The sequence below is a fragment of the Bubalus bubalis genome, chromosome 17 (genome assembly GCF_019923935.1).
Source record: "Bubalus bubalis isolate 160015118507 breed Murrah chromosome 17, NDDB_SH_1, whole genome shotgun sequence".
NCBI classification, from domain to species: domain Eukaryota; kingdom Metazoa; phylum Chordata; class Mammalia; order Artiodactyla; family Bovidae; genus Bubalus; species Bubalus bubalis.
In genome coordinates, this window is record NC_059173.1 from 5,266,347 (window position 1) to 5,293,968 (window position 27,622).

The 27,622-nt window shown below is 60.6% G+C and overlaps 1 protein-coding gene across 7 annotated transcripts in view; it reads left to right on the forward strand.

The window, feature by feature from the left end:
• Positions 1-27,622, forward strand: part of TTC28 (tetratricopeptide repeat domain 28) — a 581,747-nt gene that overhangs the window by 546,618 nt on the left and 7,507 nt on the right. For 6 of the 7 annotated variants that reach the window (XM_044930639.2, XM_006054175.4, XM_044930638.2 and 3 more), the window contains 9 exons: positions 777-917; positions 11,406-11,550; positions 16,592-16,771; positions 18,365-19,085; positions 20,656-20,780; positions 23,413-23,644; positions 24,133-24,209; positions 25,498-25,521; positions 25,909-26,038. In XM_044930639.2, coding sequence (XP_044786574.1) covers positions 777-917; positions 11,406-11,550; positions 16,592-16,771; positions 18,365-19,085; positions 20,656-20,780; positions 23,413-23,644; positions 24,133-24,209; positions 25,498-25,521; positions 25,909-26,038 — 1,775 coding nt within the window. The remainder of the gene's footprint in view (positions 1-776; positions 918-11,405; positions 11,551-16,591; positions 16,772-18,364; positions 19,086-20,655; positions 20,781-23,412; positions 23,645-24,132; positions 24,210-25,497; positions 25,522-25,908; positions 26,039-27,622) is intronic. The other variant, XM_006054176.4, reaches the window with a different exon arrangement.

The following is a 27,622-nucleotide window of genomic DNA, read 5'->3' on the forward strand; positions in this document are numbered from 1 at the left end:
GTGGTGGGGACCAGGGGCAGCAAGCACTCCCTCTGCTTGTCTGCGGCTGCTCGAGCTGCCTCTGCTTGGCCTCTCACATGTTTAATATGCCCTCTGTTATTTTAATCAGGCTGGTGAATCAAGGCACTCCTGAGTATTTCTGTTTATTTAAAACCCATTGTGAGATGTTCTTTCACAGTCTGTCATAGGGGAAATACGAATTTAGTAATTCAAAACTTATAATATCTTCATGCTGACCTTGGAATGGGCTTCAATCAGCCACGTTTCTCAAGCCTACATTTCAAACAGTCCCCCTCTGCCTGGCCTTGCAGCCACTCTTGGGCATGTCTGTCTCCTCGTCTGGAAAAGTGCCTTTAGGGACTGTGCATCCCCCGCCTGGTGTGGTGCCTGGCACAGGCAGGTGCTTAGTACTGGTTCCAAGCTGGAATGGACCGGAGCTCCTGCCACACTGTGCACTTGCCCAAGCCCTGTGCTGGCAGAGTGCCCGCCAGCCGGCAGGACACAGCAAGTGGTGCCATTCATTCAGCAAGTGGCCATCCCGCACCCCATCCATGTGGGGCACACTCTGGATGCAGGGAGGGCAACCTGGGCACTGGTACAACCTCTTCCTGAAGGGGGTTTGCAGCCAGGGGGAGTGCAGGTGGACTGCAGGGAGCAGAAGGGGGACAAGGGGAGCAGGAGTGGACTCGGGAGGAGCCGGGCCATGCTGGAGCCGAGGACGGGGCCTCGGAGCAGGCCTGTAGCACTCTGCACCTTTCTCTGCTGTTTCCCCGCAGGGCCTGTGCCAGCAGCGAGACCGAGAGTGAAGCTGGAGACATCATGGACCAGCAGTTCGAGGAGATGAACAACAGGCTCAACTCGGTCACCGACCCCACTGGCTTTCTTCGGATGGTTCGCCGCAACAACCTCTTTAACAGGTGCATGTGGCCCTGCCTCCCGGGCGGTGCAACTTCCGTGACCTTCCAGCTGCATGGGCTCTGGTGGGATGGGGGTCTGCAGGGGTGAGTGCGGTGCTCTGGCCCTTGGGGTCACAGCAGCCCCTCCAGGTCGGGGGAGGAAGTGCGGCAGGCCTGATGTGACCGTCCACCATGGCTGGGTGGGAGGCCCAGGGGACAGTCGGCCGCTCTCTCCCATGGCCTCAGGGCTGATCTCCCAGATGCCAGGAGAGGCCGCACAGGGCCGCGCCACACACTTTCTCTCAGGCCAACTTTTGCCCGTAGCTCATGGCCAGGCCCCTGTGCAGACCTTTCTGGCCTGAGGTTGAGGGAGGCCAGGTGAGCAGATGCCAGCATTTCTGGGGAGGAGCCTGTCCACACCCAGGCCTGTCTCCACTACTTGACCATAGGCCTCAGAGGCGTTGAGATGAGCCAAGGTTGAAATTGCCAGCTGGTGCGCCCCTGCGTCTTTTCACCGGGGGTGCAGGCCGAGCTGTGTCCAGATGAACAGGGGAGGCGGTTGGGGTTAAGGAGCACCTCTCCCGCTGTCACTGGTTGGCAACACCTGGGAGTCAAGTTTGGAGAGACCTTTCCAGAAAGACACCCTGGACGCTGAGGCCCCTGCCTCTGAAGGGCAGCAGGGGCAGCGGGCACGTGGGAGGGAGTGACCGTTGTGCCCCCTGTGCTCCTGCTCCAGGCCCCAGTTTCCTCCCATTATTGTGCTGTCAGGGTGACAAACGTGTGTTTACTTTCCCAGGGGTGAGTCAGATGGGATGGGAGCCAGGAGCCAGGGCTGAAGGGACTGGCATTTGGTTGTCAGGAGGCCAAAACCTCAGGCTGGTTCACTCCCAGTTTCCTCTGCGGCCCTGCCCCCTTCGCAGGTGTCCCTCGTGGCTCTAATTTCTTGGAAGGGACAGGACCAGGCACGAGGAGGCGTGGGGTTGAGGCTGGCTCCATCCTCAGCCTCAGCCCCTCGGGCTCTGGGGCCGGCGATCTCGGCTCTGCCGGTGCTGCGATCTGTGGTTGTAAACTAGGGTGTGAAGAGCGCAGGGCTGGGTCTGGCCTTGTCGCGTGTCAGCTGTGGGACCTGCGGCAGGTGACTTCACCACTGTCAGCCTTTTCCTCGTCACTGAAGTGGGAACAAGCTTCCTACTTGGCAGGGTTCCTTTAGCATGGAATTACAGCAGCTAATGCATGAACAGCACGTGCCAGGCTCTGGAAGATACAGGAAACTCGTACGTGTGCTGACCTTCTGCCGTCTTGAGTGAAGTGGAAAGGACACTGTTAAACTTGGATTTTCCGGATCACGTGGGTGGATAACCTTTGGAAGGGATGAAATGTGCATGTGCCTGTGCAGCAGCTGTTGACCGCCCTGGGTTGTGGCCTCACCCGCCCTTTGCTTCCCATCCTGCCTCGTGTCGTTTGTGTGAGAGACAGTGCACAGGCCAGAGGCCGCTGTCAGGCACCCGCGGCCGGCCTGATCTCAGGCGCGCCCGCGGTCAGGAGCCCCTCCTCCAGGGTCTTGGGCACTAGGCAAGGAAGGGGTCAAACCAGGTGTACTTGGGGTCCTAGCTCATCATCCCTGGACAAGAAGGGGTATGAATTTTGTATCATGGAGTTGCTTGTTTTGAGAAAACACTCGTCACTCCGAGCAGCTCTGAGGTAGGTCCAGTGAGCCCAGGACCACTGGTTAGCTCACTAAGCAATGGTTTATTAAACAATGTGGTCAGTGCCGGCGGCCAGGCTGAGGACAGGCCAGCCTGAGGCTGGGAGGGGCCGCCAGGCACGCAGCGCGGGAATCTGGCTTCACTGTCCAGCTGCTCTCTGCCCGGCTCCCTCATCAGGCTTGACCTGCCTGAAGCCTTGAGCCTGCCCTCAGGAAGACGCCGGCAATGGAACTCCTGCACCTCTCTGCACGCCTTTCCAGTCCTGACCTCCTAGAGGCTTCTGAGGGCAGGTCGGAGGAGAGGAAGCAGTCTGTTCTTTCAGCTTTGGGGCCGGGTGCCAAGGCCTCTGCTGTCAACCACAGGCCCAGGAAGGGGGGTGCTGGCCTCCGTCCGTCCTAGCGACCCACAGAAGTAGAGGTATCCTGGTTAGGATGGCGCGGGCCCTTGCCACCTTCTAGCCCAGCTGTGGCTCTAGCAGCTGAGGGGCACACAGGCGGGAGGGTGGAGACCTGCCATCCAGCAGGTGCAGGGCTGTGTCCGGTCCCACCTCCCAGTTGCCCTGGCCTTGTGGGGTCCCCGCAGGCCTTTCTCTCTGCCCCTTCATGACCAGGAGGTGGGGCTGGTGTGTCACTGGCTGGGACGGCTGAGAGGTGGCTTTTATGCAGACCCCAGTACTGTGGAGGCTTGCAGAGTGCTGGTCCCTGAGCCCAAGGAGGTGAGGTGGCAGCAGCCGTGTGTGTAGCAGTGCCAGGTCCCCGCTGCAGGGCCCTCCGGCTCTGTGATTCACGGGCTGCTGGCCCTGTTGTTCTGGGTGGTTTGCTGGACTGGTTGGGGATGAGGCTGCCGCGGCAGATGCCAGCCAGCTGAGGCTTGGCCTCAGCATCCTCCCCTCCCCTCCGCGCTCTGCACAGCTCGCTCTTGGTTCTTGAGGCCACCACAACCACTGTTTTCCTTCTTGCCTCTGCACTTTGGCAGAAAACACAGTGGCGTGCTGAGCCCAGAGCAGGCACTGCTAGTGAGGAAAAGCAGGGAGTCTTCTCTCATTTAGTACCTGACCTTGGGGTCCCCCACTGGGCAGAGCAGCAGCGCCCAAAGCGGGACTGCCCCTCGTCTTGCAGAATGCTTGAGAAGTTATGCTGAAGGCTGGAACGCCAGTGCACATGTATGAGTATGTGTGTGTCTGAACCTAGGGGCAGTCAGCAGATCACTTTTACTGTGGAAAAGAGGAAGAGGAACAGGACATGCTGTCAGCTGCTCTGGGGTTCTGGGTCCCAGGCTGTGCCCTGGCCTTGCAGGGGCACCCAGCCAGGACCCATTAGGACCAGTATCCCAGAAGGGTTCTGACTGCTGTTGCCACTGTCTTTGCTCTTTCCCCTTCTGGCAGTGTGTGTGATGGGAGGTAGGAAGGAACTTTCTAATTGCCCAGATGTCAGTGGTTGGAGCCCAAGCAGAGAGCAATAATGTCGAGGTTCTCCCTTCTAGAGAGGGGCCACGATGGGGCCAGAGCCCTCCCTCAGCTCTGCAACCTCCAACTAATACCCCAACCACCTCCACAAAAGGGTGAATTGGCAAACAAGACTCCTCGGCCTGGTCAGAGTCCCCCAAGAGGGTCAGTGACAAAGACTGAGGGTCCTGCAGGAAGAGAGGGTGGCACCACCATCCTGGGGGACCAGCCTCCCATGACCAGAAGGGAAAGAAGAGATTAAAGAGAGGGCCACCATGTGTGGTCCACGCGCCCATGTCATTGTGGCTCCAGCATGGACCTTCCCGATGGGCGGGTCACATGGGCCCAGTGACAAGGCCAGTGTTAGGATCCATGTCTGGCCAGCTCCAAAGACAGAGCTCTGGCTCCCAGATCCCACCCATCTAAGGCTCCCTCCAAGTGGTCACAGCCTTTGCCTGAACTCCTCCAGTGAGCAAGAGCTCACCACTTCTGAGGTGGTGCCTTCTGTCCTTGTACAACACTAATTTGGCTCTGGGGGTTTTTTGTAGATGAATGAGACTCCATTAGATTCCACAAGTTTGTGGGGGGACAGGTCCTGTATGGGACAGGACCCACAGATCACCCATGGGTACAAGGCCCTTTGGAAAGGGTGTTTCTGTGTTAGCATCAGCTGGGCTGGCCACACACACAGTGACCTCTTCTCTCCGTCCCTGAGTGCATGGTAAGCACGTCCCCCCAACGCCCAGCTTGGGCCCCTAATAGGGTCAGCAGGCAAAGCCTGTGTGAGGCTGGCCTGAGCATCGGGTTTTCCTAGGTGACCCCCCCCCCCGCCCCCAACTGGGCTATGGAGCACAGAGCAGAGTGGGCCGTGCCATGGTCCCCGCAGGAGGGCCATCCCCAGCTCCTTGGTGGTGCGTGTTTCTCCCTTGACCAGCCTTCCTGGGAGAGCCCATGAGCAGGAGAAGAGGAGCCCGGTGTGGCCCAGGTTTGTCCCTGGGCTTGAGAGGAGTCACGTCCCTGGAAGGGCAGGGGTCTCAGCCTAAGGCCACCCCCCAAGGAGGGAGCGGCCAGGGAGCAGGCGCTGGGTGACTGGGGAGGTGAGCAGGCAGGCAGTGCCGACAGCTTATTGAATAAGTGCTTAAAATGCAGCCTTTGACAGCCTTCACCTCCCTGAGGAGACAGCCTTCTTGTGAGGATGTTCGTGGTGGAGAGTCACTGGCTGCTTGAATATAGTGGGTTCATCAATTAATCTCTCTGCTGGTACCTTAAAATCCAGGCACTTGTTCAGATCTCAGGCCGGCCAGCTCCCGTTCCCTCAGTGGATGCAGTTCAGAGCCCGGAGGGGAGTTTGGAGCCTCGGGCAGGGCCGAGGGTGGGGAGGAGGAGCCCAGTGGGTCACAGCAGCAGATGCCCGTGGAGCAGGCACTCGGCCCCGTCTGCCAGGGCTGCTCCCAGCTCCTCAAATGCTGGGGCCTCTTGGGACTCAGGAGGAGCAGAAGCAGGACCCCCGACCCCAAGGCCTGGGACCCTGCTGCTATGAGCACAGACAGGAAGCCTCCTGAACTGGCCACTGGAAAGTGTGATACAGACCTCAGGGCGGGAGAGGAGCTGCCTGAGCAAAGGTGGGCGGCACCTGGGAGGAGCTCAGCTCTGTGGGGACCTCCGCCTCCTCCTCTGCTGTCTCCCCCTGCCCCCAACCCTCCTCCCCCTGCCTACACACCAGGACCCGGGCACGTCCTGTGAGCAGACCGCACGGGGTGCCCAGTGCAGCATCTCTCTGTCGAGCCTTCCAGACAGTGTGCAAGGCCTGAGACTGCTGGTCCCTGGGCTCCCAGCTTCCTGATGCCTGACTGTTGAGAGCTGGTGGGGCCCTGCCCCTGCCCTGGGCCTCAGGGCCTCAGGCCTAGCATCTCCGTTTACTCACCTGTGGCGGGGCGGGCTGGGGTCTGAGGTGAGACTTGGCTATGGGAGGCTTCCAGGGACGGGCGTGTGTCCACCCGGCCAGGCCCACCCCAGCTGAGGCCCCTCCCTCCTGTGGCCCAAAAGACAGCAGGGCCCCCAGGGAGTGTTCTTGGCTCAGCCCCTGTCTTGGCCCTGCATGCACGGGGTCAGGTGGGAAGGACCTGAGTGCTGGCAGGGAATTGAGAGCAGCGCGGAGGACCTCCGGGTGCAGGGGGCACCTGTGGGGCACCCGCCCTGCGCCGCCTCAGTCAGCCCGCCCCTCCGTGCTTTCATGAATCACCCCTTTGCCCCCTGTGCTCGCTGCTCCCCTGTGTTCTGCCGGGTCCCTGTCCCTCCTCAGAGGAGGGCGGCCTGTTCTCGTGGTGTAGAGACGCCCGGGTGGCAGTGGGGCCCTGGTCCTTGCCAGTCTCTGGGACGCGCCAAGCTTAGGTTTAGGTTCTTCCCTCTGAGTGAAGAGACCAGCGGGATGGACGGGACCTCAGGGCCAGGCTGGCCACCTCCGTCCCTGGGGTCTTTGGGCCTGGCCGGGGCCCTTGCTTAGTCTCACCTGTGGAGGGCTGAGCCCTGCTTCTCCATTTTTGCTGCTCACCTAGCTCCCCGTCTTGACTGAAAGCCTGAGAAATGTGTATGTGTGTGTGTGGGGGGTGGGGGGCCCACCCCGCCGGCTCTGCATGTGCCCTCAACTCCCCTCCTTCACGGGGCCCTGACTGGAAGCCAGGGCAGCTGGCCTGGTGCTGAGAGCGGCGCTTGGGGCCAAGACTTCCAAGTGCGCATCCCGCAGTGTCCCCAGCGTCCCTGGGCACCTGGCAGGCCTCAGGTGGGGCCGCGTCAGCGTGTGAGCCCCAGTGAGTCCCAGTGTGCAGGGTCTTCTGCAGCCCTGCGTTATAAATCCCCTGCCTGGGGAATAGATCTCTTCATCCCCAGGGAGATTCACGAGCCGCGCGTGCTCCCCGGGCCGACCGGCATTTGTCATCGTTCCAAAGACATAAACCACCCCGGCCTCTCCCTGCTCGGGGCACCTCACTCCTCACCTCGCAGCTCTGCCCGCCGAGGGCGCCGAGCCCAGGTGGCTCCCCCAGCCTGCCAGCCTCCCGGCCTGGATACCGCTCAGTCTCTCTCCGATCCCGTTAGCACACAGATGGCCATGCTGCAGAGAAAATGAGTATTTTTCCAGAAGCAGATTAATGAACATCACCTAAGGAAGGAGCTGATAAAGACCGCGGCGCGGTATGAGAAAACCCTCTGTGCTGAGGGCTGGGCTGTCAGTTAGCCCAGCTGGGTCCCTGGCAGCGAACGAGGCCTCGAGGACGGCGAGCCAGCGCCCCCTGCTGGAGCCACGTGGCCGCGCGGCTGCGAGTCCGCGAGCCCAGCCCTCCTTCCTGCGGCCCCGGCCCCGCAGAGCCTGGGAGAGGCCGCCCGCCGCGGTCAGGTCACAGCAAAGTGGGGTGGGGAGCAGAGGTGAGTGCAGGGGGCTCAGCGTATCCTCAGGACAGGGGGGACACAAAAAAACCGGCTCCCCGGCAGATGGGAGCCCTGACCCTGCCCTGCCCGGCAGCCTCCTGGCCTCTCTGAAGCTGGGCTCTTCTTCCCTAGGGGAGGGGCCGCCCCGCCTCCTGAGCAGTGATGTGGGTGTGGCGGGCCTGGCTGGAGCCTGGATAGGGGCGCCGCCCCTCCCGCAGCTCACACGCTTGTCACAGGGGATGCGTCCACCCTGTCAGAGCACTCTTTCCCCATCTGAGTCCCGACTGCGGAGGCAGAGAGAAGTCAGCCAGGCTGAAAGGCGCCGCAGAAACCGAAGCAATACAGTCAGTCACCGGGGCCCCAGCCCGTGGTCCAGCGCCCGCAGTGCGAGGGGGTCACTGGGCCATGGTGACGTTGCCAGGAAGGGGGACAGCAGGGAGCGGGCCATCCCACACACCACTCACACTTGTCAACCACTCCGGCCGGGGCTCGGAGCCAGGGGACCGCGGGACACACATCTGCAGGCCGACTCTCCACCCGCCCCCACATGGGCAGCTCAGCGAGGGCTCTGGGCTGTGGCCCTGTGCTGTTGGCCAGCGAGAGCTGCCCTCAGCCACTGTGAATGTCAAATGTCGTAGTAAAAACAGAAGCCACAAGTGAAAAAAAAAAAAAGGAAAAACCAGAAGCTGCACACACAGGGAGCTGGTTGACTGCAGTCTATCCAGGCCAGCTCTGTGGAGGTGAGGAAACCGCTGCTCCCGCCTATGACCCTGGGCAGGAGCGGGGGTGGTTTCCTAGCCCGAGACCTGCCCCTGGAAGTGTGCAGATGCCCGGAGAGTGTCCTCCGAAACCCCCGCGGCCGTGCCACAGCCAGCATGTGTTTACCAGCCCTGACCAGGGACATCAACCAGCTTCCCCCCTGAACTGGCCAGGGGTGGGGGCACCGTGTTCTAGCCTGGTCCCAGCTCTGGAGCCCCGCCAGAGGCCTACAGGGAAGGGGGAAGTCTGCGGGGCCTTTCTCTGATCAGCCTTGGAAGGAACTGGCCTAGTGGAGTTTTCCTGTTCAGGCACGCCTGGTGCTGAAGGGCGTGGGCCGGAGCCCAGAGGCCAAGCCACCCAGCCCGCTCACCCTGCAGCCCACCCCTGTCCACTTCCCTCAGTGCTTTGCCCCCGGCTCCCCACCGTCCCATTGCCAACAGTGCCAACCCCACTGTCCCCAGCACTGTCCCAGTGCTTCGCCCCGCATTGTTCCTGGCCTTGGAGTGGCTTTCCCCGCCTTGTCTCCAGGCAGGCTAGCCCACAGCAAGCAGTCCTCCCTGAGAGCCTACCCTCAGCTCTGTGACCAGCAGAGAGTCGTGTGCCCTGGACCCCCTTCCCCACAGTCAGTGCAGGGACCCTCAGGTTGGCCCTCTGTGGGCCTGCACCTGGCACCTCGTGGGCCCGATGCATGTTGAGAGGGTTAGCGTTGCTGGGCCCCGGTAGGTGCCTCTGGCACTTCCTGGGTTCAAAAAAAGGCCCCCAGCCCACTTGGCCTTCCTGCCCAGACCTCCACACTCACTGTCCCGTCAGCGGAGATGCCCAGCACCCCCAGGTTCTAGATGCTTCACCGTTGTCCTCCCCATCCTGCACCATTTACCCTTTTTGCAAATGGTCTGTCCACCACACAGCCCCCCACTTCCTCCTGCCGTCCCCCCCCCCACCCCGCCCCGTGCAGCTTAGTTATGTTGGTCTGGTATGCAGGGAAGCTCAGGGTGCTGAGCTGGTCTGTCTCCAGTAGGAGCTGTTCAGTTCAGGGCCTTGGGGAGCACCTCATCAGTTCCTGTTAGGACTTGAGGACACAGCATTGTCTGGAAATATGGCACTCCCCTGGATGTCTTTGGCCAGATTAATCAGACCAGGTGCCTGAATGGGGTAACCAGCCCACAGTCCAGGCAGACACGTGTCTAGAGAGGGGTGTGCAGGGAGAGGGTGCTGCTGTTTGGCTGCTCCCCGCTCCACCCCCATGCTGTCCTGGGGGCAGCTCGGGCTCCAGAGGGTGTGAGTGCACACAGGCTGTGTGCAGGAGCACACACCACCGTGACAGACACCACATGTCGCGCCAGACTGTCTCCTCCGGGGCACGGTTTCATGCTCGCTCTTTCAGGGGAGCAATGCTCTTTGTGGTGTATTCCAGGGAATTAAGCGAGCCTATGAGTGTCACTCCAGGGTTATCAGCGCTTCACTGGCTCTGATGGCAAAGATATGTCCCGGGCCCTGTTGCTCGTGATAACGTGTTTTCTGAGTGAGGGTGACGGACGGGCGCCAAGAGCGGGTTCCCAGGCCCTCGAGTTCTCTACCCTTCCTTCTCTTGTAGGAGCAGGTGAGGGCGGAGGGTGCTCTCAGCCTGGCATGGCATGGCCCTAGGGTTTAGAGTTGGGACGTTGCTGAGAACACCACAGGGTTGGGGGAAGGCCAGGGGATAGAGCCAGGTCTCAAAAATGCAAATAAACCTTTCACATCATTTCTTTAGATGGTCAAGGACCCTGGCTTGCTGGGCAGGGGCGTGTTCTGCTTTTCCCTTTGGTAACAACCACAGAGCCACCAGTCCTGCGTCCAGAGCCCTGACTTAGCTGAGTCTGGTGTGAGACCTGCTCTCTGTCTTAAGGTCCTAAATGTGTAGCAGAAACTCCTGAACCGTGCAGTGTCTGAATCAAGGTTGAGGGGCCACTGACTGTCTACTAGTTCTGTGGAGCCTGTCACTGGAGGCTGTGCTGAGGCCAAGCCGACCAGGCTGGAGGGCTGGTTCAGCAAGACTTGCGGGGCAGCCTGCGCTTGCAGTGGAAGCGGGCTTGTCTCCCTGCCCGCCGTCTCTCCTCCTCACCTGCGTCCTCTCTCAGCCCCCAGGCCTGCCTGCATCAGTGCCCGGCAGGTGGCTGGGGCTCAGGAAGCATTTGCTCAGTGAATCAGGGACTCAGCAAGTGCACTCACCCCGTGTCGGTGTTGCAGGAAGGGGGACCCCCTTCCAGGGCCCAAGGGTGAGCTCTTGTCTAACACTCAGAAATGAATTCTCCGAGGAGACACACACGCTGACCAAGCAAGAGACTATTGGGAAGGGGCACCCTGGGGGGAGCACGATAAGGGAACCCAGGAGGCCACTCTGCCACTCGGCTCACAGACTTGGGTTTTATGGTGATGGGGCCAGTTTCTGGGTTCTCTGGCCAGTCTGACTCGGGGGGTTCTTCTGCTGGTGCATGCATTGCTCGGCCAAGATGCATGCCAGCAAGAAGGATTCTGGGAGGTGGAAGAACACGTGACATCTCCTTTTGACCTTTCCTGAATTCTTCCAGTTGGCGGTAGCTTGTTAGTTCTGCGCTCCTTCCCAGGACCTCCTGTCATAAAATAACTCACGCAAGTGTGTACTGTGGTGCCTGGCCAGGGTAAGTGGTTCCAGTCAGCGTGCTTCCCCTAACATCAGGAGTGTGAAAGTTGGCGCCTTGGGGTTGAAAATGTCCGTACTGATAAAATTTTGCCTAGAAATAATGGACCATACATTAAAAACAAAACAGAACCCTGCAGCCACGCCTGAACCGACCTGCCCCTCGGACTGCGCTGGGGCTCCGGCGGGGCCACCACGAGCCTGGTGTCTGCGGCTCCTGCCCTGGACACTAACGGATCTCGAGGCACTGTCTTCCTGGCAGATTAGCAGCTGCCCCAATTCTCATGGTCCTCACGTTTGCCTGCCCAGTCGCTCCACACGAGGATGTAATTAAATGCTTTGAACAGCGCTTCAGGACACTTGATTATGCAGAGAAACTCCGCAGCCCGTGTAGACGTTGTGTGCAGCTGGGCCGCCCGCGGTGCATCTGTGCTCGCGGTGTGTCCGTGCTCCCGGGGCCGTGAACGTACCTGAGGGGGAGGGCGGCCTCCTGCTGGCTTCAACCCCCCTTCTCTCCCCAGGAGCTGCCAGAGCATGACCAGCCTGGTCGGCAATGCCGCGTCGCCCGTCAAGGACGGGACCTCCTCTCTTCCCAGGAGGCAGAGCTCGTTCGCCAGGCCACCGCTCCGCGCCCTGTACGACCTGCTCGTGGCACCCATGGAAGGGGTAAGTGCCCGGCCGGCCATTAGTGTCAGGATGCATCACTTCCCGCTCAGCACACTGCACCGCCCGCCCCCGCCCCAGACACAGAACAGGCTCCTGAGACAGCGGGGGTTTTCCAGACACGGGGCTTCTCAGTCAGCCTCCAGACGCCCACGTGGACACTGTTCTAGGGGGGCCGCTGGGCTGCAGATGGGGTCCTGGGCGCCAAGGGGCAGACACAGGTTCCCTCAGCAGTGCGATCTTGTCTTGAAGGAGGCATTTAGGGTCCTGGCCAGCCTCCTTGCTGGCAGTCGGGTCAGCCTTGGGGTCTCAGGTGCACGAGAGACGCTGCTCCTTCCCAGCTTTGTTTCTCAGACCTGGGGAGGTCCGGGGCCCAGGGGTGCACGCATCCCCCCATCTCCTCCGCAGTCAGGGTAGGAGATGCGCCCACGTCAGCTCCCCTGCCCACCGTTCATCCGAGGGCCTCACCTGAGCAGCTTCAAGCCAGGGGCTCCTTCCTGGTGAGAACAGACCCTTGGCCCCTGCCCTGGGACGACACACCCCACCTCGGGGTCCAGCGGAAGACTTGTCCTTGTGCTTCCCAGAAGCTTGGGCACGGCCTCTGAGGGGCTCTGTGGCCTTGGTCTCTGCACGTCACTTTTCGTCCAGACGCGGCTCTCTAACCGGATGAGGGGCTGCTGAGGGGCTCGGGGAGCTTGTGAATCTGAACGGCCGTGCACGAGCCCGCCAGATGCTGTTGCCTATGACTGTGGATTAGCTCTGGCTGCTGTAACAAAATGCCACCAGCTGGGTGACCTGGATTTCTCATGGTTCTGGGGCTGGAAGTCCCGCGTCAGGGTATGTGGCATCGTCAGCTTCTTGGTGGAGGCCCACTTCCTGGCTTGAGAACAGCCACTTTCTCATGTGTCCTCATGTGGTGGAAAGAGTGAGTGAGCACACTCAGGTCTCTTATACCCATAGTGGGGACCCTCTTGGAGGTCCTGCCCTCATCTAAGCCGAATTATCTCCCAAAGCTCCCACCTCCAGATACCATCACTGAGCGGGTAGGCTTCAACGTATGAATTTGGGGAGACACAGACACGCAGTTCGCAACAGGCCCCTGGAAGGGCCAGGTGCGTGCGCTAGTGGAGGCCGATCGGGGACGTGCCGCCGAGCAGAGCTGTCTCCATGTCCCTGCGGCTGGCCTGGGGCCTGGCGTGTGCTGGCGCTCAGTACAACGTCAGCGGTGCGTGCTCCCAGAGATGCTTTCAGGTCTAGTCTGGATGCAAAACAGAAGACCCAAGACCCACGTCAGCGATTGGGTTCTCGGTGACCTCTCTTGGACGGCAGCCGTGAGCTCTCCGAGAGGTTAGGGTGCAGAAGGAAGCCACCGGGCCTGTGGGGCAGCTCTGAGGCTCAGCCCCCGGCCCGGTGCTGGGCCCGGCTCACGTCTGGGTAGATCCCAAGTACAGGGACGTGTCTCAAGGGATCGGCACCTGAGCACCAGTTGTTTCGCTGGAGGACGTGCCCCTTTGGGCCCCAGAAAGCAAGGCTTGGAGGGGCTCTTCCCTGTATGGAAGGCAGAAGTCCTGGGGCGGGGGCAGTAGGGGGTGGCCCCTCCCTCTGTCCATCACAGCGTCTCCGCCCAGTGGAGGGGCTGCTTCAGCCGTGAGCTGTCCCTGGTGGGTCCCCTTCTGACTCTGCCCTGTGACTTTTAGTCGGCTTTTCTCTCTGAGGACTTTGCCCTGTGACTTAAAGAATGAAGAACCTGCCAGTGGGACTAGTGGTTGCTTGTGGCTGGACCTCTGTACTCCTCCAGGGCTGTCAGGAAGGGAAGACTTATGGACTCGAGCCCCAAACGCATTGGAACAGTGACTGAAGTCATGGCTTTATACGATTGACAGGAAAGAAAGTCTGGTCCCCGACCTGTGTGTGCCCAGGAGCTGTGCGTGAGGATAGGTGTGACCCTCAGCAGCGCGGTCTTGTCTTGAAGGAGGCATTTAGGGTGAAAACGTTCAGTTCCTGATGTTGAAAGTTTTCTCGTTTGTGACTGAGGCATTTGAATGCAGTGAAGGAGTCAGACAGCCTCCAAAGAGACGTGGAGTGAAACCTCTCAGAGGCTGTCAGAGGAAATGAGATGGGGGAGCCTCTCTCGGGACCCACTGTGGTCCGGTGAGCCCACTTCCCTCAGGAGCTGGTCTCATCCCACGAGTGTTCACTGACATGTGCCGGGCGCTGCTGGGTGCACCCCACGCACGGGGCAGGGGGCGGCCCTGTGCTCCCAGACGGCCCTCCCCATGGGTAGGGCTGGCCGGGGAGGGGTGGGTGGTCCTGCCCGTTCCCACACTGCTCCAGGCCACTAGAGGGCAACACCGCCCGCTGCTCCCGCGCCGTCAGCTGCCAGATGGAGCCAGGCCTTCTCCCCGTTTTCAGTGAAAATACACATCAAAACCCAAAGTCCAAGATTATGAATCACTGACGCTTCAAGAGTAAAGCGATTAGCCTCTTCACATGTGGCTTATAATTATTTGAACAACTGCCTTTGTTTAGCCGCAGTCCTGTTGCTAGGGGACTAGGTCAGATGGTATGAAAAGTGGAACGGAATAATGTCTTCCCGCAGGCTTGCACCAGGACTTGATTGAATTTAGCTGAAGGGAAATACTGCTGTGGCCCTTTCCTGGAAGCCTGCTGTCCTTTGCTGTCAGGACGGGGCGAGCGTGTCCAGTTATCGTTGAGGAGGCCCCGTTCCATCTGCTCGTGAGCCATCAGCAAACATTAAGTCAAATCCTGTCTCACATGCAAAGGAGAGGTGTGCCTGCTTAGTGTGAGAGGGACCAGACCCGGTGCGTGTCCGTGGCATTCACCCTGGGGTGGAGGGGAGTGACTCACGCCCGAGCCTGGACTCACCTCAGGAGCCCCTCGCAACCACAGGCTGCTCCGCATGAGGCCGCTCGTGCACGCAGGTCCCAGGCCGCCCCCTCCGTGAGCAGACAGGGCCTCGTCCAGGGCCAGGAGCTGCTAGCATTCCCTAGAGTTTGTCAAGTCGCTCTTTGTACGTGATTTAAGAAGTCTCTGGGCTCGTTCTAGTTATGGTCTTTGTCCTTCTTATATTTACTTCCATGTATTTAAATCCCCTGTTACCTGTGTTTATGGTCGTCAAAGCCAAGATGGACAGGTGGGAGGAGTGAATGCTTCTGGGCAGAAAGAAAGGTCATTCGCGTCCACCTCTGCTGATGACCAAAGACTACTCTTAGGCTAAGTGGAGTTATCGGGCTCAGGACTGCAGAAAGTGACTCCCAACTTGCTGGGCACGTCAGTTAGGTCGGTACACAGCCTCCCCAGGCACCAGAGCTCTGGGGTGGCCCAGGACCTCCCCTCTGAGAACTCGAGGAGATATCTGGCTCTGCCAGGGGCTTGGTCAGGAGAGGAGCATGGCTTCAGCTGGGTCGTGACTGTAAAGACGAATCAAGTGGTGTGGTAACCCGACTTCTCCTTACTGGGAGACGACCACCTGGTCACGACTGGTCTGTAAGAAGACGTGGCCTTTGGAGGCGGTTAGGGGGCACTTGTCCACAGAACAGCTGGCCTTTGACGCCCAGGTGTGGACGGGGCACCAGGCCTGTGGAGTGGGCACCGCCAGGCTGTCTGGTCTCTGCTGGAGACTCTGGAGTAACATTCCCACGAGGACAGACATTACTTGAGGACCAAGGCGTCTCCACAGCTGACGAGGAGCAGGAAGAATGGAGGCACTGACCAGCCAGCTCTCTGGGCCACGGAAGTGGCGAGAATGCCAGCCTGTCCACCAGGCAAGCGGCGTCCTCCCCTGGATCAGGGCTCATGGGTTGATTCAAGCTGATGTTTGACCGCCCCTGTCTCAGCCTGACCCCAGCAGGTTCTGGGGGAGCCGAGGCCCGCCTGCACCGAGGGTGTGCAGGCTCGTCGTCACCACCCTGGCCTGAGAGAGGCCCCTGCGCATGAGCAGCCCCCAGAGCTGATATGGCTGAGACTTGAGCCTGGGTCCAGTCCAAGCCCTCTGGTCTTGCCTCTCCACAGCCAGATTCTTCCGCTTCTCAAGACTCCCCAGGGGAGCCAGTGGTCTGTTGTCTGTGGTTCAGAGAGTACAGTGGAGCGGGCTGAATCTGGACCTTTGCACTTCTGGTTGGATACAGTCCTGGTAGCTTTCAGTCGTGGTTGCTGAGCGTCCCCTGCACCTGCAGCCCAGCGCTCACCCCCCGGTGCGCGGCAGCTCGGGCAGCAGAAGGACGAGGGCAGGGGCGCCTGGCTCTGACCCTCCCCAAGCCAGTGCCCCGAGGCTCAGGGCCACCCGGCACCTGGTGCCCGCTGTCTGTGGGCCCCGCACCTTCCCCTGCAGGCTCCTGTGGCCACTTCATCTTTATTCACACCCACCCCGGGTCCAGTCCAGTCTTCACAGTCGCCACCTGCTTTTCTTTATCCGGTCATCCGGCCTTAGTCTCCAGCAGCAGCTCTGTTGGAGGATGAGGTGTCTGTCTGGTCTGCATGCGCCCTCCCCTCGGGTCCCGCCCGGCCTTCCAGGAGTGATAATGGGGGATCTGTCAGTGTCAGGGGCCCCGCCAGTCACAGGGGACTGGGTGGGGCAGCCCTGCGGAGCCGGGGAGGGACATGGAGGCCCTGAGGCGGCTCGAGGTCCTGCAGTCGAACCTCCTCCTCCAGGGATGTCGTCCTGGTCTCAGGGCCTCTGTCCACACGCTGGGTCTCGCGTCTCAGCCGCGGTCAGTGTGCCCCACCCGGCTGAGCGCTCAGGGCTGTGACAGGCTGCTGCATGCTGCTCCGGGGCCCCCTGGCGCTTTTGGGGCAACTGCCCTTGGCCTGGACACCTGCCTCCTGTAGAAACATCCAGATGACCTGCTGGGCCTTATCTTTGGGGACACCCCCTCCGTCACGGGGGACCCGTCTCCTCCTGGCCATGCTCCTCTACCCTCCCCCTCGGGGCGGGGCCAGCGAGGCAGGAGGGCGCCCTCCGACCCCCGAGTGCACCCCTGGGGGGCAGGCATCCGCCGGCTGTCAGCTGCTCGCTCCCCCGCAGGGCCTGATGCACTCCAGCGGCCCGGTGGGCCGGCACCGGCAGCTGGTCCTGGTCCTGGAGGGGGACCTCTACCTCATCCCATTCGCCCTCCTGAAGGGAAGCTCCTCCAACGAGTACCTGTACGAGCGCTTCGCACTCATCGCCGTCCCCTCCATCCGCTCCCTCAGCCCGCAGGCCAAGGTAAGTCAGGCTGCCTGGCGAGCTGGGCCATGGCCAGAGGCCGCGGGGACCTCAGAGCAGATCTGTCTAAAGGCAGGGGCAGCCTTTAACCCGACAGTCCTCCGCTACCCAGGAGGCGCCCAGGAGACATTTCTGTCTCCGCTGCTTTGCTGTGACACCAGAATGGGAGCTCAGTCCCGGCACCAAGTTGGGCTGGAGGCGGGTCACGCGCCTGTGGAGGTGGATCGCTCCCCTGAGGGCGCGCCTGCTCACATGCTGACCGTGGAGTGGGTGCTGCGTCTGCCTGGTGGAGGGGCCTCAGGCAGAGAAGGCAGACAGATGAGATCGGCGTCAAGTGGAGAAGAGCCCTACGGGGCGACAAGGAACCCACACGATGAGTGGTCTTCGGGGGAGAGGGGACCCCAGTCTCATTCAGTGAAAATCAGCACAGGATGAACTCTGTGAACTCAAGGGGGCAGCAGTGGGTCCCCGCGGGTCAGGGCTCACCCCACTGCCGCCCCTGGCCCTGCTTGCCTGACTAGAGGGCCTTTGGAGCCAGCCCTGAACCCTCTTCCCTTCTCTCAGCTCGCCCAGGGACCCTGAGACCTGGGTTCCCTCCTGCCCCGGCACTCCGCCCCAGGCTTGGGCGCAGGTGCCTGCATGGGACCCACCTCAGCCTCCGCTGACCTTGGCCGTTGGCAGGGTTCCATCGAGCCAGTTTCTGCCCCATGGGCTTTGGAGATCTTAGTTTTGACTGTTTTTGTTGCTGGATCACCCTTCACATGGGACAGATTCAGTTCAAGGAGAAATTATTTTCTCCAAGTCTTCCTCGTGCCCACAGTTGACTGAGCGAGCTGTGTGCATCCGGCCTGAGGGCCGACCCGTCCTGCTGCCGGGCGCCCAGGGGGCAGAGGTGAGCAGGGACAGGGGAGTCCCGCCTCCGACAGGCTCCCCACAGGCCTTGCTCTCTCCCAGAGTTGAAGGCAGCACCAGGTGGAAGGACCAGAAAATTATTTTGAAATAATTTGACACTTGATGTGTCCCCTTAATGCATCAGAAGGCATTGTCGGGCGAAATCAGAACTTTGTTGGGCTTCTTTGTGCTGACTTTATAATTCAGGGGTTTCTCTTTTGAGGGAACTGTGATCGTTTCAGTGGTAGTGCCTCGAAAGGACTTAATTTGGCCCTATTTCCCCTGAGAGTGACTTGCTCTCTGCAGGTTTAAACAAAGCCACCCCTGAAGCCCCTGTGGCATCGGGCGTGGGTTCGCCCTTATTGAGGGGTTCACAGGGAGACCTGTGGGAGGGAGATGTGGGGCAGGCGACCTGGCACCCCCTGCACACCCTGCCCCCACTTCCAGCACCACCACCCCCTCCCCCTGCTTGACAAACAGCATGGGGTCTTCCCACCCTGTCTAGTCTGGTTTTTTCCAAGAGCTTGTCACAGCAGGTGTGATCCTCAGCCAGACGTGCACTGTGTCAGGAAGGTGTTGAAAAGTGGAGTGAGTGAGGTTATCAGGAGGACAGGTGGGCCATACTGGACATGGCCCCGCCCAAGCTGGCTTCCGAGTGCCAGAAGCCCTGACGGGTGCTCGCTGCCTTTCCTCCCCTCCTAGTCTCACCTGAGGAAGAGCCCGCCCACCTATTCCAGCTCCACGTCCATGGCAGCAGTGGTTGGCAACCCCAAGCTGCCATCGGCGGTGATGGACAGGTGGCTGTGGGGCCCGATGCCGTCAGCCGAGGAGGAAGCCTACATGGTGTCCGAGCTGCTGGGCTGCCAGCCGCTGGTGGGCAGCGTGGCCACCAAGGAGCGGGTCATGAGCGCCCTGACACAGGCCGAGTGCGTCCACTTCGCCACCCACATCTCTTGGAAACTGTCGGCCTTGGTCCTCACGCCCAGTGTGGACGGCGCCCCTGCAGGCGGCAAGAGCTCCTTCGGCCACCCCTACACCATCCCTGAGTCCCTGCGGGTGCAGGATGACGCCAGCGACGGCGAGAGCATCTCAGACTGCCCGCCGCTGCAGGAGCTGCTGCTCACGGCCGCCGACGTCCTGGACCTGCGGCTGCCCGTCAAGCTGGTGGTGCTCGGCTCCTCCCAGGAGTCCAGCAGCAGGATCACGGCCGACGGGGTGGTGGCGCTGACTCGGGCCTTCCTGGCGGCGGGCGCTCAGTGTGTCCTCGTGTCTCTGTGGCCCGTGCCTGTGGCCGCTTCCAAGATGTTCCTGCACGCCCTGTACTCGTCCCTGCTGAACGGCCTGAAGGCCAGCGCGGCCCTGGGCGAGGCCATGAAGGTGGTGCAGAGCAGCAAGGCCTTCTCACACCCCTCCAACTGGGCAGGTAGGGGCTCGGGCGCTGTCAGAGGGCCCAGGGCGGGGAGTAGGGACTCGGGTGCCTGTCAGGGGGGCGGGGGGCTCGGGTGCCTGTCAGGGGGCCGGGGGCGGGTGGCGGGGGTAGGGGCTTGGGAGCTGTCAGGGGGCCGGGGGCGGGGGACAGGGGCTCAGGCACTGTCAGGGGGCTGGGGGCGGGGGGCAGGGGCTCCGGCGCCTGTCAGGCTAAATGGGTTTTGGTGGGGGGGGGGGGGGGGCGGGGGGCGGTGAGGAAGGGAACCCTGAGGGAAGGACAGCGCAGAGGCTCCAGGAGAGTCCCCTGGCTGAGACTCTGGCCTGCTGCCACGTCAGCCCTGACTCCGCTGGTAGGAAGGTGGTCTTTTGAGCAGGGAGCAGCAGGAGAGCTCGCTGTCCAAGTGTGTCGAGTGGGTGCTGGGAGCCCCATTTACAGCCTTCCTGTGACCCCCAGACTGTGGGAAGGAGCAGTCAGTGCCGTAGAAAGACCTGAGGTTTGGTCGTCAGGGGACTTGGGTTCAGTCCCGCTCCATCAGGCTTTGTGACCTGAGCTGTGTTGTAGATGTGAAAGTCGCTCCATTGTATCTGACTCTTTGCAACCCCACGGACGATACCGTCCATGGGAAATCCAGGCCAGAATACTGGAATGGGTAGCCTTTCCCTTCTCCAGGGGATCTTCCGACCCAGGGATTGAACCCAGGTCTCCTGCATTGCGGGCGGATTCTTTACTAGCTGAGCCACAATCCTACCCATGCTGCAGTGATCCCTAAAACAGGAACACCAAAAACACTGTTCTCAAACATTTACACTTTATTGTTTTAATGGCAAAAAAATACAGCATTCATTTATATGTTTAAAAATAGCCCCCATAAGGTCCCACAGAATATTGCAGGGTTTGTGGGGACCCAGCCCTGTGCTTGGCCGTAGTCCTGACTGGACCCCTTCCCTAACTTGTCAGGGTGCTCGTGGAAGTGGTGTTTGGTCACAGCTTAGTTTCAGTGACAGCAGAAAAGCCAACTTTGTTTTGGGGAAAATGGTGTTTAATGATGCTGCCGTTAGCCTTAAAAACAGCCTTGGTGCATTCATTCTTAGAAGCCCTTCCCCCTGTTACTCGGGGCAGGAGCTAGAGCTCCTAGAACTGCTCTGTGGTGCCTCCCCCAGGCCCAGGCCCCACTCACAGAAGTGGGTGCTGGGGAAGCAGGAGGAGGGCGGACGTGTGGTTCCCCCCAGCCCAGGCTCCGTTTGCTTGTCTGGGGGAGAACCGCCTCCTGTCCCCTCCTCTGATAACTTGAGGAGTCGAGCACACCGCTCTTCCATTCCAGCAGACACCAGTGAATTTCGGGGAAAAAAGGGCAGCACAGTAGGAGCGCAAAGGCACCTTCCTGAGCAGCTTGCCCAGCAGACAGCATCGCTTCTTAAAGCAGGGGTGGGGTGTGTCAAGCTACCCGTGCATAGCTGCCCCGGTCCAGCCCCTGGAGCAGCTGTCCTGGGCAGGCCCTGCTCTCTGTCTGCCTACGAGCTGGGCTGGGGAGGGACCGCCCTGAGGTGCTTCCGTGTCCTCACAGGGTTCATGCTTATCGGCAGCGATGTGAAGCTCAACAGTCCCTCTTCGCTCATCGGTCAGGCCCTCACTGAGATCCTCCAGCACCCAGAGCGCGCGCGGGACGCCCTGCGCGTGCTGCTGCACCTGGTAAGGGGCGCGGGACCCTCGGGGAGCGGCTGCGATGCTCGAGCAGCAGTAAGGCTGGGGGTCCCGCGGCAGCGGGGGCAGGGGGTGAGCAGATGGAGGGGACTTTGTCCCCGATGTCTGTGGGTCAAGTCACTTGGTCCTAGCGGTGAGCATGGTGGGTCGTCACCTATGGCTCACCATCCTTGCCCAGACCCTGGAGGGGCGGCCGAGTGGGATTCTGAAGTAGGGCCTGACCACAGCCACTTCCAGTCATGTGGCTTTAGGCAAATGACCTTGCTCTCTGAGCCTCAGCTGCGAGTGGAAGCGGATAAAAATGTACCTTTTCAAGGTTACCTTGAGGGCTAGAGAAAAGGTAGCTGGCACCCAACAGGTCCCCATAGCTGAGAGCTGGTGTAATCAGAGGGTACTGGCCTCTCCCTAAAGTCAGCTGGAGAGCTCAAGCCTGGCCCTGCTCTTGGCCACAACACAGTCCGAGTCCCCAAGCCATTGTCTACAGAACTGAAAGGTTGCAAACCAAGCCAGGAGTAACATGAAACTTGTTCCACCTTTTCATCTTGATAACCTAGAGGCAGTTTCAAATGATTTAGGATTCTTAGCCTCCTTGGAATTCTGCCAGAAAGACCAGGCGCTGTCCAGCACACGGCAGCAGCCCACACTGCAGCCGTTGTTGTTTAGTCGCTCGGTTGTGTCCAACTTTGCGACCCCATGGACTGTAGCCTCCCGGCTCCTCTGTCCATGGGGTTGCCCAGGCATGGGTTGCTATTTCCTCCTCTAGGGGGTCGTCCCGACCCAGGGGTGGCAGGTGGATTCTTTACCACTGAGCCACCAGGGAAGTCCCCACCACATCCACGCTCGTTCCAAATCCAAGGCCTACACTCCCCCCGTGGCCAACTGGCAGCTCAGAGGTGCTGAGGAGGGAAGAACTGGCAAAGGCTTCTCCTGGGGTCCTGGAGTGGACACGGCCTTGGCCAGGGGGCATGGCCCAGGGGCCTGGGCAGGCTCCAGTGACGGGTCAGCCACAGACTCTTCTTACTCAGGTTTGTCTGAAGGTTTTCTCCGACTTTAAAGAAGTCAGTATGTGAACAAAACTGCTGGAAGCTGACCTCTGTCCCTTGTGCTGGGCAGGCCCTGCAGACAGTCTGCTAGGTAGGTAGGGAAGGACTGGTGAATTCGCCCCACGGGCCTTGTGTCTCGGGCCGGACACAAGGAAGCACCCCCAACCCACTGGGTAGACGCACTCAAGAGCTTTGAGAATTTGGGGGAGACCTTCTACAAAGGTCTCTTCTTTTAACCTGTGCCTGCAAGCTGAACTTAAAGTTGCTCAGCACCAGGACCCTGGCAGGCGATGCCCCCTTCCTGCTGTAGGTGTTGGCATTGCCTCCCAGGGCCAGAATCCAGCCTCAGGGCCCCTCAAGTTCATCCAGGATTCTCACCTCTTTCTCGGCTTCATCTTTGGGGATGAGTGTAGGGCCCATGGGTCGAATTCACCAGTCCTTCCCTACCTACCTAGCAGACAGGGTCTCCAGGGCCTGCCCAGCACAAGGGACAGCAGCTGGCTGCCCATCTGTCCTGCCCGGGAACTCATGTTTCCTCCTACCTGTGATGTCAGCTGCCAGCATCCCGGGGTTTTTCCTTTTTGGCTGTACCTTGTGGCATGTGTCACTTCCCTGATGAGGGACTGAACCCATGCCCCTGCAGGGGGAGTGCAGAGCCCTAACTACAGGGAATTCCCTATAGTTTGGACTTGTGAAACACAATTGTACAGGTTAAGTTCCTAAAAGTAGGCTTACCTGACAAAGGGTTGTGTTTTTGGATACACTCAGGGTGCCTCCAGATGTGATGCTGTCTGTTCTTCACTTACTTTCTGTTGTGCTGCGCAGCTCGTGGGAGCCCAGTGCCCTCACGGGGGTTGAACCTGGGCCCAAGGCAGTGGGAGCACAGAGTCCTGACAACGGGGCAGCCAGGGAATCCCCCAGCACCTGCGGGTTGTACTCTGGGGGTGTCCTGGACAGCGCTCTGTCCCCACCAGGGGAATGCAGGGCAGGGGACATCTTAGGACCAGCCGATTCTTCCCTCGGAGTCAAGGGACCGAGGGAAGGTGCGCGGCTGCTGCAGGCGCCGTGGAGGCTCCTGGAGAGCTGAGGGGCTGGCTGTCACCTGGCGGGCCCAGGACATGCGGGACGAGGTCCAGAGCTCAGTGCTGCAGGCCGAGGAGTCGGAGGCCTGGGGGACACAGGCCCAGTGAGGGCACCTCCTCGTGTGTGTGCGGGGTCCTGAAGGCCTGAGGGCTCATCCTGGTGACGGGCAGTCAGCCTGCAGCGTTTGGGGCAGGCCCTGGGCAGGAGATGGGTTTCCAGACAGATCTCCCATGTGCGAGGAGGCGCCCAGAGCCTGGAGCCACATTAGGGAAGGGCCAGGGCTCTTTGGAGCCCCCCAGCCCTCGCTGGCTGTTGAGCGTGGCAGTCCCTCCCTTGCGGGGCGCTGGCTGCTGCTGTGTGGCCCTCAGGCCAGGGTGTGGCTGTCAGCCCCACAGCGCTCCCCACACTGGCTGTGTGCTCCCCCAAAGCCACCTGGAGAGAAACCAGGGTCCCCACCCCTGCCCAGAGCAGCGCCTCACCCTCTCCCCCTGCAGGTGGAGAAGTCGCTGCAGCGCATTCAGAACGGGCAGCGCAACGCCATGTACACATCCCAGCAGAGCGTGGAGAACAAAGTGGGCGGCATCCCTGGCTGGCAGGCGCTCCTCACCGCCGTGGGCTTCCGGCTGGACCCCCCGGCCAGCGGCCTGCCAGCGGCCGTCTTCTTCCCAACCTCTGACCCGGGCGACCGGCTCCAGCAGTGCAGCAGCACCATCCAGTCCCTGCTGGGTGAGCCTCGGCCGGCGGCACGCGCAGGCTGGGGGGCTGTGGTCCCCGCCGCTCTGGGACAGGGAGGAGCCGGGGTCTCCGGAGTCCCCGACACAGACTCCTCCGGCCTGGCGCCTCCATCTGTGACCCCCAGCTCTCCCCCTTGCGGGGTGGACAGCAGCAGCTCAAACGTTTTGTTGGCAGCTTCGGGCCTGACAGAGCCCTGTGGCTGAACCCGGGGTGACGTGGTCACAGGGCTCCCCTTCTTGCATCGCTTGGCAGGGGGTGATGCTGCCTGAGCGACCGGTCAGGGTCCTGGGGTGACCACGTGCAGCCTCCAGCTGCCCTTCTCAGAGAGCATCCAGGTGGGACTTGGAGACACAGTCTGGCTGTGCTGAGCTTTTGAAAACAGGAGCAAAGCTGAGCATTTGGGGCGCATTCCCCTGGGAAGGTGCAGACTGTGGGTGCAGTGTGCCCCTCCAGATGACGCCGCCTCCTCCTTGCTGTAGGTCTGCCCAACCCTGCCCTCCAAGCCCTCTGCAAGCTCATCACAGCCTCGGAGACAGGCGAGCAGCTCATCAGCCGGGTGAGTCCAGCGGGAAGCGGAGCCTGGGGGCTGGGCCGCATTGGGGGACAGAGCTCCGACCCTGACAGGAAGCTCAGCCCTTGGGATTTGAGGGAGAGGCGAGCGCTGCGGTACATCGGCCAGCACGGAGGAGCTGGTTCTCAGGCCCTCTCTGGGCGCTGAGTGCCAACAGCGCTAGGGCCTCAGGGGACGCCCAAGGGGCCCCAGTCCCCTGTGGTCTCAGGGCTCTTCCTGACCTCTGCATCCAGTGGCCTCCTGCACTGGGCACCCCTGACCACCAGCGGCCCAAGCCAGCAGGTGTTCCCGTACTTATTCTCAGGTCAGAGCGTGACCCCTGCCTGAAACAAAACCACCACTGAGGTGGTGGTGAACACAGTCACCTCTCATGGAAGATACTGCTTAGCGGGTTTTTCACGAAGTACTTTCTTTTAAGAGAAGGTAGATCTAATTTAGAGAACTGGAGGATTCTAGCCCTTGGCATCATGTAGGCTGTTCTCGAATTGGCCACCGAGCTTCAGATCTTCCTCTTGACCTGTGCAGGTCTGGAACAACCCCCTGGTGACAATGTAGTGACCCCTGAAGAGGATGGAGTGGTTTTCTGAAGTGTAATAATTTGACAAAGTAATATGCATTAGTAGGTCTTTATCAGCAGGTTTCCTTTTAGTGGAGCTGTTTATCTGGAAATAAGCTGCTCCGTCGAGGGTTCAGCCCTGGCGCCTCTCCCCCCAGCTGCCTGGGTGGTTTCCACCCTGATTCGGAGCATAGCTCACTGATTGTGAGTTTCTGCTCATATTATAATAAGCATTAGGATCTGCTTGTTGGGGAGAATCAGGAAGACACTTCAGGGCTACAAGCCTGTGCTCTAACAAGAGAAAAGGCTAGAGGCACGTGCGCAGGGTGAGGCTGAGCGTCGGAGCCAACTGCTTACTTTCTTGCTTTTGGTGGCAGCACGGGGGCCTCCACAGCCCCTGCCCCGGGATGGCAGGCACTTCTGAGCCACTCGAATTGGAGACTCTGCTTTGGAGTGGCCACGAGGGCCCGCGGTTCCCTGCCCCGTCCTGGCGAGGAAGGGCAGGCGGCGACCTCTGGGGCATCTGGCGGGTGTGGCTGCGCCTTCTCCTGTGTCCCTGCTGACTCTCGCTCCTCTCCGCTGCCCGCCGGGTCAGAGCCAGCCCGCGTGGCGCTTCCTACGGCAGTGATCAGCTTGTGGTGCATAACAACCTGTGCTTGAGTCTAAACTCTCTTCTCTTTCTCTTTCTCTCTTTTTCTTATACTCTGCTGGCCGAAGGCTGTTAAAAATATGGTTGGAATGGTGAGTACCACTCTAAGTAGCACTGTCCTCAGGTGAGCCCCTCGACCCGCCCGCCCCGCCCCCGCGCTGCTGGCTCAGGTCCGCCCCCGCCCTGGCTCTGGCTCCCTTTCCGGCTCCGCCCGCTCTGCTCTGGATCTGACCTTTCAAGTTCCCTCAGAACGGCAGGCCAGCAGCCCCGGGGGGAGTGCTCACACTCAGCAGGTGTCTGGGAGCCCCCTGCCCCTCCTCTCGCCCCCCGCTCCCACGGAGAGGACAGAGGGCAGCAGGCACAGAGGCCCCGTGCAAAGAATGTGAGGCGCTGCGCACACAGGAGGTCGCTAGCCGTGCCGTGCCCTGCGCGGGCAGCTTGCGCGCGCCCGGCAGGCGAGGCTGACGCTCTCCCCTCAGCTCCACCAGGTGCTGGTGCAGCTGCAGGCCGGCGAGAAGGAGCAGGACTTCGCCGCGGCGCCCATCCAGGTCTCCATCAGCGTCCAGCTGTGGCGGCTCCCCGGCTGCCACGAGTTCCTGGCGGCTCTAGGTAGGCCCGCGTCCGCGAAGGGGCTCCTTTCCTTCCACCTTTCTTTTTAACCTGTTTCTCTCCTAGTTTCTGTTGGGTGGCATTGGTAGACTCTCGGGTCTTAGCGTTGTTTCCGTGTTTATTACTCAGTGGCTAACGTGAGGGCTGGTGCTTCAGCACAGCTCCCAGACGGCCTTCCGGCTGCCCCCATCCCCTACACGGTGATTTCCTCCTTGCGCTCGGAGTCATCATGTTAAGATGAATCTGCTGGATTGCAGTACTGCTGGGAGTCAAGCCATGACTACAGCCTAAAGAAAACTCAGGATTTCAACATCGGGCTCTATCACTGGCTACTCAGACTTGGCAGAGAGAAAAATACAATTGAAAGTGCCTTTGACTGACCATAGAAACCTAGGACGGCCTGTTGCAAGATCCTCCTTCAGTCAGGACACTCTCGCTCCTTCAGCGCTGAGAGCCAGTTGAGGCAGCTCCCAGCACCACTGCTGCCTCCTCACTGCAGGCGCACCTGCTGCTCCGTCGCCCTGAGAGGCATGCACCTGCTGCTCCGTCGCCCTAAGAGGCATGCACCTGCTGCTCCGTCGCCCTGAGAGGCATGCAGCTGCTGCTCCGTCGCCCTGAGAGGCTATGCCGTCCTGTCGCAGGCGTGGGGGAGGCAGCAGTGAGCACAGGACAGAAGGTCCTGCTCTTAAGAGAGCTTTCATACCAGAGGGGACAGACACACACACAGAAAGACGCAGCCTAAGGGGAGCAGCTCAGAAGTGAGGAACGCCGGCACAGACAGAAGCATCAGGGTCACAGAGACAGGCAGGAGCCCCGCAGGCCCAGAGCCTGTGGAGGAAAGGTCCAGGCCGAGGGAAGAGCCTGAGGCAGATGCTGGGGTCGAGACACCGGTGGGAGGCCCTTGGTTTTTAGTCTGAGGGAGTGGGGATCTGATGCCTTGTGGGAATGCTCCTCCCACACGGGAAGCCTGGGAGCCTTTTCTAGCCCATTTGGATGACCCTTCCCAGCCCATCTCAACTTGGGGGCTTCCACGTGTCTTTGGAGGCAAAGAGGGAACCCACACAACCCCACAGGGGTTCCAAATCCCCTGGCAGTAGGTACTCTGAGGTCTTTTAAGATTCTTATTATTTGCTTGTTTCTTGTGGACCATAGCCTTCTTGGTATAAACATAGTACATTTATGTCTAGTAAGCATAGTCACGAACAAGTGGAGCAGGGGTGAGAAGGACCAGCTCCACACCCAGGATGGTCTCACTTGTATGAGGCCGCAGGTGCGGCAAGACTGGAGCCGAGGTCTTTCTGTGAGGAGGAGCAGCTCCTGTCCTCCCGGGGACAGGCTGTGTCGCTGGCACGCTCTCAGGTTGGGGTCCTGGGTGCTTTTTGTTGATGCTCCTCTACTTTCTGAATCCCACTGATACTCCAGGGTGAGTTGGGAGAACTACCCCCTCCAGCCCTCGGCAAGTCACAGGCTGTGGCTTATTTAGAGAACTCAGTTCTGTTGGGACAACCAGTTCAAGTCCCCTTGATAGCAGATTCTAAACTAAAACGTTATTAGTCACTCATTTTCTAAGTGCTGAGTTCTCTG